Consider the following 14,530-nt stretch of genomic DNA (forward strand, 5'->3'; position numbering starts at 1 on the left):
AGTAAAGGGCAGGAGAAGAGTTCGGGGGGCGCACGGGCAGAGGTGGGCGCGGGAGAGGCATTTGGGGTGCTGTGGGCCAAGGGCAACAGGTAAGGGGGAACATGGGAGAGAGATTTGGGGGGGAAGGGGGCTCCCACATGCGCACATACAGAAATGTAGCACAGCCGAGATCCCGGCACCGGCGGATCGTCGCCAAAAACGACACGCGGACGAAGTCGCGGGCAAATGCTAGTGTATGGATAATGGAGTGTTATCATTCCCCTTGTCAAAGGCTGACAAAGAAAGCACTAACTGGACATTGTAGGGGAGTGAAGGGGTAGAGTCAAATCTATGTAAATAATAGGTGGTATATATCCGACCACCATTCCTTTTACTTGCATGCTTGGTTTGGCTGAGTGTGAATATGTTCTTAAAGGAGTTACCCGAGATTAAACAAAGTTGGCCGACTTCTTTCAAAACAGCGCCACAGCTGTTCACTGGTCATATGTGGTATTGCAGCTTATCCCTAATGAAGTGAATGAAGCTTAGCTGCAATATCACATACAACCTGTACACAGGTGTGGCCCTGTTTGTTTTAAAAAAGTAATCATGTTTTTCCAACCTCTTTAATGGGAAGGAAGAAATAAGTCACTGCCAGAAACCCCTGCGGGTGGCTGACTGCTTGCAAACAAGATCGGCGTATTAAAATTCAACAGCCCTGACATCTGCTGTCACAGGACAGTTATACATATTAGATGGCCAGTTCATCTCCCAAAATTTTGCAGGAACCATCGACATTCATCTACTGTTTATGAACACCTCTAGCCATACATTCGCAAGAGGAGTAAATCTTACGCCTGTCTTTTAGGCAGTGAGGGGTTAATAGATGCCCCCAATTAGCCATATGGACCACTAGATGGCACCGCCGAGCGTCTCCTGCCCCACAGAGAACCTAATAGCGGTATAATCCGCACCCTGCGCCGTCCTCTGACAGACGTAATAATTGTATAATGTTATGGAGAGACTTTCGGGTTCATTTTTAGTTGCCGCTGTAATTTGCGCAATGATTCATTAGTGGCTTTAATGTTGCTCCACAAATAGCAAAGTGTGAACAGAGCACAAAGGAAAATCACAGCTCATCAGCGGGACAATGACATGACTTCCCCGAAACGAGTCACAGGAGGAAGCTCAGAAATAATGGGAGGCAAGGACAGAGCTGCGGAGAGGAGGAAGACCACGGAGGGAACATCCATGATACTGCGAGTCTGACCCCACAAGGTATCAGGCTCTCCTGAAATCCTCTGTGCTGCTGTATTACTGTTAGGTCTTTCTACCATGAGATCTGTTCATTTCCCTTCTGACATACTCTGTGCTGCTCAGTACTTCTCAGTCTGTGACCTGCCCAAAAAGCAATATGTTCCCACCCAGAAAATTTTTAGGGTGCAGCAGAGACCCTCTGTTATTTCTTCTACACAACATTCAGTAATTTGCTTCCAAAAAAGATTAACACATTCCTCTCCTGAAATACTCTGTGCTGCTTGGGACCCTTTTCTTTCCACTGTTATTCTCCATTTTCCCAAAGATCAGCTTATTTCCCTCCTGAAATACTTGGTGCTGCTGGAGACCCTACTTTTACATGCTTCCCGGGTTGGCCCCGCAAAATCAACTTACTTACTTACTTCTGAAATACTTTGTGCTGCTATAGACTCCATCCACTGTGTCCTTCTCTGACTATTTCCCATAAGATCGGCTGATTCCAATCATGAAATACTCTGTGCTGCTTGGAAGTCCTCACTCTTTCTACTACTAAACTCTCAATCTATTGCTCGAGCATATATTCCCTCCTGAAATACTCTGTGCTGCTGAGTACACGGTTTCAGGCTTGACAGAGTATACTACTGCATATAGAAAACTATCTACAATCATATTGATTTCATGTATTTAGTTGGTATTGTAAGCTTCCAAAAAGACGAGCATGTTCCCTTCCTGAGATACTCTGTGCTGCAGTAGGAGAGTACACTTCAATGTGTAGGAAAATATTGATCCCCTGTATGTTAGTTGGTATGGAAGGGTGATGGGTGGACATTATAGTACGCCCTGAAATAGACTAAGAGGATCCACCAGAATCGTACTGTAATACCGACACTAAACTGAACGCCGTCGTTGTCTCTTCCCTCGCCACAACGTAGTAAATAAATGTGAAGGCAGCAATGGCTTGTAAAGTGTTGTGTTCTCAGCCCGGGGCCCATGATTCAGAGGCGAGCCTCTCGATACAGCACAGCCAGCCTTAATGAGGGATTAAACTGCTCTGTGATCTAACGCTGCGCAGCAAGACGTGCTGCAAAGACACACGCAGTTCTTCTCTGAGCCCGGGGGCCACTGCCAGCGCATAATACAATCCTTCTATGAGAGCCACAGCCCCCTAGGGAGCACGGGGTCTGCACCAAGAGAGATTACTCCTGACACAACCATTATCAGCTCTGCTGCAAACATTCATGTAGGACAGGAGGAGCAGGATGTATCGTAACTTAACATCTGTACATGAAAACAGATCAGCGGGGCAAAAACAAAAAGCAGCTCCCCCTACACAGGGAACAGAGGGCACTACCTTCAGTATGGAATGGGAACCCTGAAAAGTGACACAGGGGGTTGTCCAGGATTAGATAAACATGGTTGTTTTGTCACAGATACAGCACTACCGCTGTCCACAGGTTGTGTGTGGTATTGCAGCTCAGCCCCATTCACTGGAATAGATCTGATCTCGATAGATAAATGCAATACCAATCCATGGACAGGTATGGCGCGGTTTCTCAAATCCTGGACAACCTCCTAAGTAAGGCACTGTGGTATGAAGGTTCCTGCTCTTGGACTCCTTCACTAACCAAAAAGACGTTGTGACTGCAACTCACCTTTACAAAGAAATCGAACACTGCTTAATTCCTTTGCGTCTTGAAGTCGGGATCACCTGTCCTAGATCTTAATGCAACGGCATTGACTTACGTTAGTGAGAGTCACACGGCGACACAGTGGGAGTCGCAACCAGAGTTGCCATGTCACACTAGCCTAGAATTGTGTAATGTCCTACTTTCTAATATACGCTATGTATCAATCTATCACCATTGTCAGTATCTCTGCTTGCCTCAATGAATAGGAATATTCTTAATCATGTCAAGGTACTAACAATCTGACCTGACTTAGTCTTGCTGACAAGGCTGAAGTCAATGCACAAGTGCAAGTAAAAGCTTACAGGTAAGGAAAGGAAAGTTCTATCTAGACCCCGACTGATACACTATTAGAAAGCCGCAGAATTGTGACACATCATGCGCAAGACTTACAAATGGAACTTCTCCTCCCACACGGGGTTCAGGTTGCCATAGATCGTCTTTGTTCTCTTCTTGGTTTTGCCCACTTGGACGGTGACATAGGGATCGCTTGAACCCGTCTTGTCCTTGGCTTGAAGGCCCTGAGCGCAGAGAACTAGAAGGAAAGGAATATTGTGTAAGACAGACTTCTGCTTTCAGTTATGGAGGTACAACTCTCCCCCATAGTTGGAGCACTGTGTTCAGGAGCTGCAGTATTTCATGTAATGGATGGTATCTTCATGGCAATCCAACAATCATCATGGGAATGACTACAAAGGTAGCAGACATGGCAGCGGCTACAGAGCCCAACACAACTTTGGAGCTCGTGTCCGCTCAGATATCTGGTGCAGAAAGTGACTCTGTAAATATTTTGATTTGGATACAGTGATGTCACAATTTCCATGGTGATTTTTAATTGTGTGATATCCATACATTGTGCCATCACTCTGTTTATTATCCCTGTACCACGACATCACTGTGTGCATTATCCTGTACTATGTTACTGTGACATCTCTGTGTGTATTAGCCCTGTACTGTGACATCACTGTGTATATTATCTCTGTACTGTGACATCACTGTGTGTATTATCCCTGTACTGTGACATCACTGTGTGTATTATCTCTGTACTGTGACATCACTGTGTGTATTATCCCTGTACTGTGACATCACTGTGTGTATTATCCCTGTACTGTGACATCACTGTGTGTATTATCCCTGTACTGTGACATCACTGTGTGTATTATACCTGTACTGTGACATCACTGTGTATATTAGCCCTGTACTGTGACATCACTGTGTGTATTATCTCTGTACTGTAACATCAGTGTTTATTATCCCTGTACTGTAACATCACTGTGTGTATTATCCCTGTACTGTGACATCAGTGTTTATTATCCCTGTACTGTGACATCACTGTGTGTATTACCCCTGTACTGTGACATCACTGTGTATATTAGCCCTGTACTGTGACATCACTGTGTGTATTATCTCTGTACTGTAACATCACTGTGTGTATTATCCCTGTACTGTGACATCACTGTGTGTTTTATCCCTGTACTGTGACATCACTGTGTGTATTATCCCTGTACTGTGACATCACTGTGTGTATTATCCCTGTACTGTGACATCACTGTGTGTATTATCCCTGTACTGTGACATCACTGTGTGTATTATCCCTGTACTGTGACATCACTGTGTGTATTATCCCTGTACTGTGACATCACTGTGTGTATTATCCCTGTACTGTGACATCACTGTGTGTATTATCCCTGTACTGTGACATCACTGTGTGTATTATCCCTGTACTGTAACATCACTGTGTGTATTATCCCTGTACTGTGACATCACTGTGTGTATTATCCCTGTACTGTGACATCACTGTGTGTATTATCCCTGTACTGTGACATCACTGTGTGTATTATCCCTGTACTGTGACATCACTGTGTGTATTATCCCTGTACTGTGACATCACTGTGTGTATTATCCCTGTACTGTGACATCACTGTGTGTATTATCCCTGTACTGTGACATCACTGTGTGTATTATCTCTGTACTGTGACCTCACTGTGTTTATTATCCCTGTACTGTGACCTCACTGTGTGTATTATCCTGTACTGTGACATCAGTGTTTATTATCCCTGTACTGTGACATCACTGTGTATATTAGCCCTGTACTGTGACATCACTGTGTGTATTATCTCTGTACTGTAACATCACTGTGTGTATTATCCCTGTACTGTGACATCACTGTGTGTATTATCCCTGTACTGTAACATCACTGTGTGTATTATCCCTGTACTGTGACATCACTGTGTGCATTATCTCTGTACTGTGACATCACTGTGTGTATTACCCCTGTACTGTGACATCACTGTGTTTATTATCCCTGTACTGTGACATCACTGTGTGTATTATCCCTGTACTGTGACATCACTGTGTACATCATCCTGTACTGTGACATCACTGTGTACCTCATCCTGTACTGTGACATCACTGTGTACATCATCCTGTACTGTGACACCATTATGTGCATTATCCCTGTACTGTGACATCACAGTGCTTATTAGCCCTTTACTGTGACATCACTGTGTGTATTATCCCTGTACTGTGACATCAGTGTGTGTATTATCCCTGTACTGTGACACCATTATATGCATTATCCCTGTACTGTGACATCACTGTGTATATTATCCCTTTACTGTGACATCTGTGACAGACTATGACATCACTATGTACATTACATCGTACTAGGACATCATTGTGTAAATTATCCCTGGGTTTAATGAAGACCGAAATAATCATAAGGTTTTCTTTTTCTGAACTTGATGCTGAAGGCGGGCATGGTGGAGTGGGGTCCCCATTCCAAAATTTGCTACGGGGCACCATGGTTACATGTTACACTCCTGCTCCCCACAGTGGCTCCCCCTGGACCTGTCCCAGAATACAGATGCTATTTAGAGTAGTTGCCATGATGTCACAGTTGTCACTACAGACCTTTTGCTAGCAGCATTATACTGTACATTCTGTATATGGAGACAAAAAGCAGCGGTGTGGAATATTCTCTACACATCTAAACTGCTTTTGTCGCTACATACAGCACTACTTACTGTTATAGGGCCCTCTGACCTCAACAACCCCCATCTAAAATGGACATCAAAGACATCCACAACACCCTCACCTGTGATGGTGATCTTGGCAGACCATTTTGATGTGCCATCCAGGACACTTTGCTTCACAGTCTTCATCTGCTGGGCATGGGCAACTTTGCTCACACTGAAGACATCTCTGATGACCTCAAAGATCTCTGGTTTGTTCCTTTCCCTGATCTTCATTCGATCCTTCATAGCCATGATAATGTTCTGGGTGCGGTCCTCTGCTCCATGCTTGGAGCTCTTCTCTGCTGCACCTGCAGAGACATCAATGCCCAGATTGCATGAAGTATGGAAGGACACCAAACCTCAAGACATCTCCAGACCTTAAGTCAACCTCTTCTGTCAAGATACTTATACCAATGCCAATATAGGTTCCATAGGTGTTATGACCCAGCTTTTCTAGACACCTAAACATTTTTAGTTATTCCAAGATATAGTCTATGACCTAAAAGAAGAGAGTTTACATAAATTTGGTGCCAATATTCAGAATTTTGTTGGTGTACCATCTTAGACACCAGTCAGATCCAGAGCTAAAGATCTCAGTTATCTATCAGGTACAGGATCTCAGATCTAAGGCTTGGTTCACATCTGCGTTCAGGTTTCTGTTCAGGGAGTGCGCTTGGGGACTCCCCTGAACAGAAGTCTATACGCATTAAAAAGCAGTTACGTAAAGGAAACCCGCGAACCCCATAGACTATAATGGGGTCCGTGTGGTTTCCACATGTTACATGCAGAGAGAAGAGTCCTGCAAGCAGCACTTTTCTCTCCTCCTGTTTTGTGCGAAAACAACATGGACCTCATTATAGTCTATGAGGTCCAGGGTTTCCTTAAGGTAATCGCTTTTTCATGCATATAGGCTTCCGTTTGGGGTCCACAAGTGGACTCCCTGAACACAGATGTGAACCAGGCCTAAGATTGTTCATACACTTAAAGGGATCCTATCATTAAAACTTAATTTTTTCTGCCTACCATATAGGAATAGCCTTAAGAAAGGCTATTCTTCTCCTACCTTTAGATGTCTTCACGTGCTGCTGTTCGGTATATGATCTGGATTTTGCGGTATGCAAATGAGTTCTCTCACAGCACTGGGGGCGGGCGCCAGCGCTCAAACAGCACTTGGGGCATCCCCAATGCTGTGAGAAAACTCTCCAGCGACGCCTCCATCTTCTTCAGGAACAGGTCTTCTTCGCGTCTTCTTCCGGCAGTGGCTTCAAACTTCTATACCTCGGGCAGCCGACTGCGCATGCCTGCCATACACCAAAAAATGGCTGCTTACAATACTGTGTAAGTGGCCATTTTCTTGTGGTCAACGGGCATGCTCAGTCGGCTTTGCCCTAGTCCCAAGGCCTAGAAGTTTGAAGCCAACCCCCGGAAGAAGACGCATGAAGACCCCATTCCTGAAGAAGATGGAGGCGGCGCTGGAGAGTTCTCTGGCAGCATTGGGGACGCCCCCAGTGCTGCCAGAGAACTCATTTACATACCGTCGAAAACCGGATTATATATTGAACGGCGCTGCGGAGAAGACTTCTAAAGGTAGGAGACGAATAGCCTTTCTTAAGGTTATTCCTACATGGTAGGCAGAAAAAGTTAAGTTTTAATGCTAGGATCCCTTTAAGATGATAACTGTCAGCAAGACGCTTGCGTGTCTGATCTAAAGTCCTCCTGACATCCTCATGCACATGCACACTTGACCAAGCGTGCAAGTCTTCTCAAAAGAAAAAAAGAGAAATTGATATGGCTGGACCTTCTTTCCCTCTGTCATCGACCACTGGGAGACACCTCGGATACCCCCATAGACATTAGATGATTTGCTAGTCATATCAGTGGCTTTGGCTGAAATCAATCTAATGTCCATGGCCGTTTTCACTGTCACTCCCTGTTTGTTCAGTGTTGAGCTGAGCATGCACTACCCATGGCATATCCTTTACTGAAGCAAACCACCATACTTTACACTGCTGGCTGCATTACAGAAGAATACAATATAAGAAGAGAGTTAATCTGATCTTCAATTCATAGCCCAGTGTCATGTATAAGAGGTGACTCTTGAGGAAATGCGTCTTCCTTCTTTCTTACATTCCTCCCATCTGTGTTACATTCGCTGAGATGGATTCGAGCAGAGATGTACAATAATAATAATACATTTCTTCAAGGACCCTCCTTACAATCTTCTGCAGTTTCTTATCAATCTGTAGAGTATAGAGTCATGAACCTTTTTATCATGTAGGCAGCCATAGAAACGGTTTTACCATCTTGAAGGGCCCCTCTTATCATGGAGCAGTCACTCCAATCTCTATGGCAACACCAATAAAGCGCCCCATCGTACCAGCCACCACACAGTGTTCATGACGTCTGATCAGATCTACCGCCATGGGTACACATCAGATTTCTGACATGGACCCGACCGCTCTTACTCCTCGGATATATTTATTTTTAGCTAATTTTGGCAGGATCTAATTCGAGTCTGTACCATGAGGGAGACCCCTAGCAAAGGCCCAACAGGATGGATTTGAGCCGTCTGATCCCTTTGCTTCCCCTTTATGAAAAAGATTAGCGACAGGGGTAGTACAAAGCCTTAGGGCTCGTTCACACGGGGCAAGAGGGGGCAGATTCTGACGCCGAATTCGCCTCAGAGTCCGCCCCCTCACAATAAAGGTCTATGTAGACCGCTAGCTTACTTTTTACCGCGAGCGGTATGTTCCGGCTCACGGTAAAAATAAGCGAGCTGTCCTTTCTTTAGGCGGATTCTGCGGCTGAGTCAGCCCCGGCGTCCGCCTCGCGACAGCACCCTCCGGACTAGGCCCATTCATTTGAGCCTACTCCGGAGCGGGAAGCCGCGACTGTCGCGGCAAGCGCATTTTGGTCCTATTCAGACGCGACTTCCCGCATCAGAATCAGGACCAAAATACGTGGTCCTGTGCCCCGTGTAAACGAGGCCTTACAAAGCTAGGGCATAGGCAGTATAAAGCCTTATAATCACTCCCAAACACTATACTGCTCCCTAAGTGTCCCTACACATTATAATGCCCCCTCATTATCTTCCGTACAGTATAATGCCCCCAGCCCCTATACAGCAGAAACAATGCTTCTCCATACTTACCACTCTTAGGATTCATCGGACCTGTACTGCTCCTGAATCTGGCACACACTACGTCAAACCAACACCAGGACCTGGCGCAGAGAAGCTGTTGAAGCGGAGATGTACCCGACTACCACGCATGACTGTTGATGCCAGAAAATGGCCGCAGTGGTCACCAGGACCACCACAAGCAGAGCCCAGCAAAGAGGATTTAGTGGGATTTTCCATGCCAACATTTTTCCTACTGTTAACCTATCCACAGTAAAATTCATCAGCATGTGATCTGTCAGCTGATCTGTGTGGGGTCTTGGTATCTGACACTGACACATCTCATAGTGGTGACCTATCTTGTGAATAAGTCATCAATATGAAATAATAATTTCGGTCCGGAAAACCCCTTTAAGTCCGCTCTCTATAAACTATTTTTTGGGGACAGTAAACCCCTTTAAGTCCGCTCTCTATGAGCTATTTTTTGGGGCCAGAAAACCCCTTTAAGGGTAAAATAAACCAATTGTGACGGTCCACCTTAAATAAAACATCACAGAGCAAGAGATAAAAGTACAATGGGCCGATTCTGTAATTTCAGGCTGAAGATAAACAGAAGCAAATGTCATGGCGGGAGTGCATCAAACACAGAGTGGTGATTAACTCAAAAGGGGTGAGACGTCCGACTGGAAGCGAAATTATAGTCTCTAGTGTCACTTTTACAAGTGCAAGGCAGGTGGCAGACACAAGAGAACAGTCTGACAACTTTTACAGGTGACTCAGTGGTGCAAAATTCTGCAATCTGAAACATGTACACAGCTGGCAGCAAAAGGTTAAACAAGGCCACGCGCTGTACCCAAGGGCTGGGTATGGTCAGCGGGTCCGGAATAGAGACAAGAGGCTGGGTAGGTCACTGCAAATACAGCAAATGTGGGCAGTAATAAGCAGGTGCTCTTACAGGGTGCAGTTGGGGAGTCACTTACGTTGCAGGCAATCGGCGTTCAATAAATCTTGGCACTTCTCATGACACTTGACGCCACATTCGCTGCAGCGCATTCCTTGCCTGGCTATTCCCCACAGCAGGCCTTCACATTCATAGCAGTAGGTGGGAGTCGTGGCAGTCCATACCTCAAAGTTGTGAGGGGTAGTGCAGGAAATGGGGTAGATTAAGGCTTGTAGAGTCTTCTTATACACATGTGATTTCTGGAAAAGAGGCAAAATAACAAATGTACCATGTACATGGTATACGTGGATACTATAGCAGTTATCCTATATTCTTGTACATAGGGGCAGTATTATAAAATAGTTATATTCTTGTACATAGGAGCAGTATTATATAATATATTATATACATTATATATTACATTACATATCAGATGTAGCAGAGTTGAGCGTACAGCTCTACTACACCTGAGATGTAGCAGAGCTGTGCACTCAACTCTGCTATACCTGGGATCGGACCAGAATGGAGACTGCTGTGGACCGATCTTAGACTCCGCCTCCTCACAGACGAGCCTCCGGCAGAACCAGCATTGATTGGCCAATGCTATACACTGTATAACATTCTGCCAATCAACGCTGGTCAATGCATTCCTATGAGAAAAAGGCAGCTCCCGCATAACGCAAGCGGCCAGGGATCCCGACTAGCATATAATGGGCTGCCACGAGATGTGCTTGCAGGTGAAGTTTGAAAGTGATGAGACCTTGCCAGCCCGAGCTAAATGCGAGAGTAAGTTCAATGTAAATATATCAATGCCAGTCCAAGCCCGTATCATGAACAGATGCTCATACAGATGTGCCAACCCTTAGCTTAACAAATACAATATTCTGAGCAAAATCCTTGACAGGCTGCAATTTACAAAACGACCTTTGGGTGGCAGCACAAAGACACATATACAGGATAGACATCTTATGACAGAGTATCCCAAAAACTGTTAGTTTTTTGGGGATGTTTTGTTTTAAAGCAGCGATCCATATGCTAGTCGGAATTGCTGGCAACTTGCGGTATGCGGGAGCTGACTTTTTCCCATAGGAATGCATTGACCATACTCTTGCATGTATCTCGGGCTGGCAAGGTCACAGCACTTGGAAGTCAAGGTATATAGAGCCCCAAAGACCTGTTTGAGTAAGATTCTTACCTAAATAAAGCTAATCCCTAGCTAACCCTGCCAGTACCTCTATCCCTGTCTCACAGTCACATAGTTCACAGTCTCATATGAACTGAATCTGAAATCCATTATTCGTATAAAGTGGAGGTCACCTGATTTAGCCAGCCAAATACTTTTTCCGATTTTTTTTTCGATGCCTACGTTTTCCTACTTCCTATCCCTCCTCCCCTGCACAGTTATTGGTGTAAAAAAAAGCGCCAGGGAAGGTGGGAGGGGAAACAAATTTTTAGTGCGTGTGCCGCGTGGTATTCGATTGGAATCGAATATCTCGAACAGCCTGATATTCGATGGCATAGCTATTCAATCGAATGCTGTTTGCTCATCTCTACTGGTTATGCCTCTACCTATACAGCTAGCATCTTACGGTTAATATCTCCAACTGTACAGTATAGCACCCTACTTGTTATACCTATACAGCTGAGCATCCTACTGGTTATTCTTCTAAGCTATACCACCAATGAATCTACTGGTTATATCTCTAGTTATACAGCAGAGCATCTTACCGATTATACCTCTAGCTATACAGCCCGGCATCCTACTGGTTGTACCTCTATCTATACCACTGAGCATCCTACAGGTTATACCTCTAGCTATACAGCTGCACATCCTACTTGCTTTCTCCACTGCTTAGTTGCACTGTGCGCTCATTTTTAGGTTTTCAGATATCAGGACCACTAAATTCTTCTTTTCTGAAGTCCTGGCTGATCTTACATTTGGAAACATAGAACTGTAGTTTCTATTTTTTGGACCATTCATCCAGTGAAGATAGATATTTTTCCATGTTACAACCCCCTTTTCAGGAGTGTCAAAGCTTAGTCTCAAACAGGCACACTTTACTTACCAGACCCTCTCCTATTATGATTAGATAAGGACCGAAGTACAAATAAGAATCACCGCGCTCGACCAATTGTTCGGACAATGCTTTAATTCAAAAAGATGGAGCACAACGCGTTTCGGGCTTATGCCCTTTTTCAAGTGCAACAACTGACTACTGTCATTCACTCCATGGACTTAGTGGAGATTTTAGTCAAAGTGTGAGCCTCACACTTTGACTAAAATCTCCACTAAGTCCATGGAGTGAATGACAGTAGTCAGTTGTTGCACTTGAAAAAGGGCATAAGCCCGAAACGCGTTGTGCTCCATCTTTTTGAATTAAAGCATTGTCCGAACAATTGGTCGAGCGTGGTGATTCTTATTTGTACTTCGGTCCTTATCTAATTTTGCTGACACCAAGAGTAGTACGGATCTCGCAGCTTTAAGAACTGGGGTAAAATCCCCCCTCCATAAGTGATTTACAAGTTTATTAATTGGTTGTGATATACAACCATTAAAGGTGAGAAGCTCTCTTATTACGTACATTTCCGTGAACTTACGGTACCTCACTATGTGCAGCTCGGTGCTGTCTCTGTTTCTTTGTTCTCCTATTATGAGGTTCTGCAGCAGCTGGTGTGCATTATGAGGTTCGGTGGCAGCTTCAGTGTGTGCTATGGTGACTATAGTGTGTTAGTATATCATACTGGCTAACTGGCCTGTAGTAACAGAGAGGCGAGATGCTGCAGCATCTGCAAGGCGCTCTATGATTTCATATGGATACATGTTGAATACTACACTCACGTGCAGATCAAGTCACGAAGGATGTAGTGTTTGGTTTGGGAGACTCTGCATCTCCCTGCTGCAATTTTTAATCTGTGCCCAGCTATTTTGCTTGTGACAGAATGATACCTACCAGATCTTCATCCTTGAGAGACGTTCTCGTGGCCATAGCTGAGGTAATACCGGCCTTCCTGGATTGTACCAGGGACTGTGAGAAAAAGAAGGATTAGTCAGCAATGAATTGTATTACAGATGACTTTGATTGTTCCCAGGATATTAATAAAATCAATTTAGGATTCAGGAAAGTGACTTGCAGGGGGTGTACTGCGCCAGACATAAGATCTGGAGGTCAAATGTCACCTAGATCTGCATTGGACCTGCTGGCACAATACCGCCAAGTCCATGTAACATAACTCATGGAGAGGGCGTTCTGATGAGGTTTACCATCCGCAGATCACCCCCCTGTATCCGGTTTCTTCTCTGATTTTCATCCAGGAAAAAGCAAATCATAAGTTAAGCATTAAAATAAAGAAATTCTACGGAAGACACTGCTACGTGAAAAGAAAATATTACAAGGAGGAAAAACCATAGAGGGTAATGCATACATGCTCAGAGCGGAGTGCTTTATAGGAGCACCGTGGCATGTATGTATTGGATGGCAGATACTACTGAATGGGGTCTAGGGAGAAATGTAAGGGGACCCTGCCCATTCAGTGCCCATCACTGAGTGTAATGAACCTGGTAGTGTAGGACCAGAACCAATAAAGCTAATGCAGTTATTATTATTATTGTTTATTTATATAGCACCATTAATTCCATGGTGCTTTACATTTGGTATGGAGAGATCTACCCAGGGCAGATCTTGGTCATGGCGCTTAATAGTCACCCATGGCGGATACAATTTGCAGCTATTTAATGTAAAAATTCCAACCAACCCTCATATCTTGTACATTCGTCTTAAAAAGGATAGGTCCACCTTTTGGAGATACCCAATAGGCAGAGGGTAGTGAAACTATACGACAAAGATGAACATATCATTGCCAGTCCAAGCCCGTATCATGAACATGAACCAGATTCTCATACAGATGTGTCAACCCTTAGCTTAACGAATACAATATTCTGAGCAAAATCCTTGACAGGCTGCAATTTACAAAACGACCATTGGGTGGCAGCACATGGACACATATAGGACAGACATCTTATGACAGAGTATCGCAAAAACTGTTACTTTTTTGGGGAGGTTTTGTTTTAAAGCAGGTCTCATATTTTGAGCCAAGGAGCCATTCACAAGAAAGTAAAGAGGAAATTGAGGTTGAGTTCTGCCTCAAAATTCCACTCCACTTTCAAGCCCTAAGATTTCTGAAGCAGCTTTTACTCAAAGAGGCGGCGCAGCAGCCCCATCCACTGCATAAAGGTAGGACTTGCAGTGTCGCTCCTATTACTTGAATAGGATTGATGATGCATATGCTGCCTGTCCACTAGCAGTTTACAATAATAGCTGATCCGTATGGGTCTGGTGTCGGACCCCCACAGATCACACCCTGATAATCTATCCCGTGGATAGGTCATCAGGGTGTGATCTGTGGGGGTTCTGTGGATAGGTATTGATTTAGGGCTGAAACACCCCCCTTAGCATCCACAAGATGTCAAAAGGTGGTCAATGAATTTCAAAACACTGCATCTAGTTTGCCAGATTACAGTCACCTACATTGGGCA

General features: G+C 44.5%; 1 protein-coding gene across 4 annotated transcripts in view; it reads right to left on the reverse strand.

Annotated features, from left to right (window-relative positions):
- Positions 1 to 14,530, reverse strand: part of LOC142198676 (uncharacterized) — a 168,067-nt gene that overhangs the window by 68,635 nt on the left and 84,902 nt on the right. For all 4 annotated transcript variants that reach the window (XM_075269718.1, XM_075269717.1, XM_075269715.1 and 1 more), the window contains exons 6-9: positions 12,948 to 13,022; positions 10,037 to 10,256; positions 6,019 to 6,246; positions 3,315 to 3,456 (exon numbers count right to left, since the gene is read on the reverse strand). In XM_075269718.1, coding sequence (XP_075125819.1) covers positions 3,315 to 3,456; positions 6,019 to 6,246; positions 10,037 to 10,256; positions 12,948 to 13,022 — 665 coding nt within the window. The remainder of the gene's footprint in view (positions 1 to 3,314; positions 3,457 to 6,018; positions 6,247 to 10,036; positions 10,257 to 12,947; positions 13,023 to 14,530) is intronic.

Source organism: Leptodactylus fuscus, chromosome 1 (assembly GCF_031893055.1).
Source record: "Leptodactylus fuscus isolate aLepFus1 chromosome 1, aLepFus1.hap2, whole genome shotgun sequence".
In the NCBI taxonomy this organism is placed as follows: Eukaryota; Metazoa; Chordata; class Amphibia; order Anura; family Leptodactylidae; genus Leptodactylus; species Leptodactylus fuscus.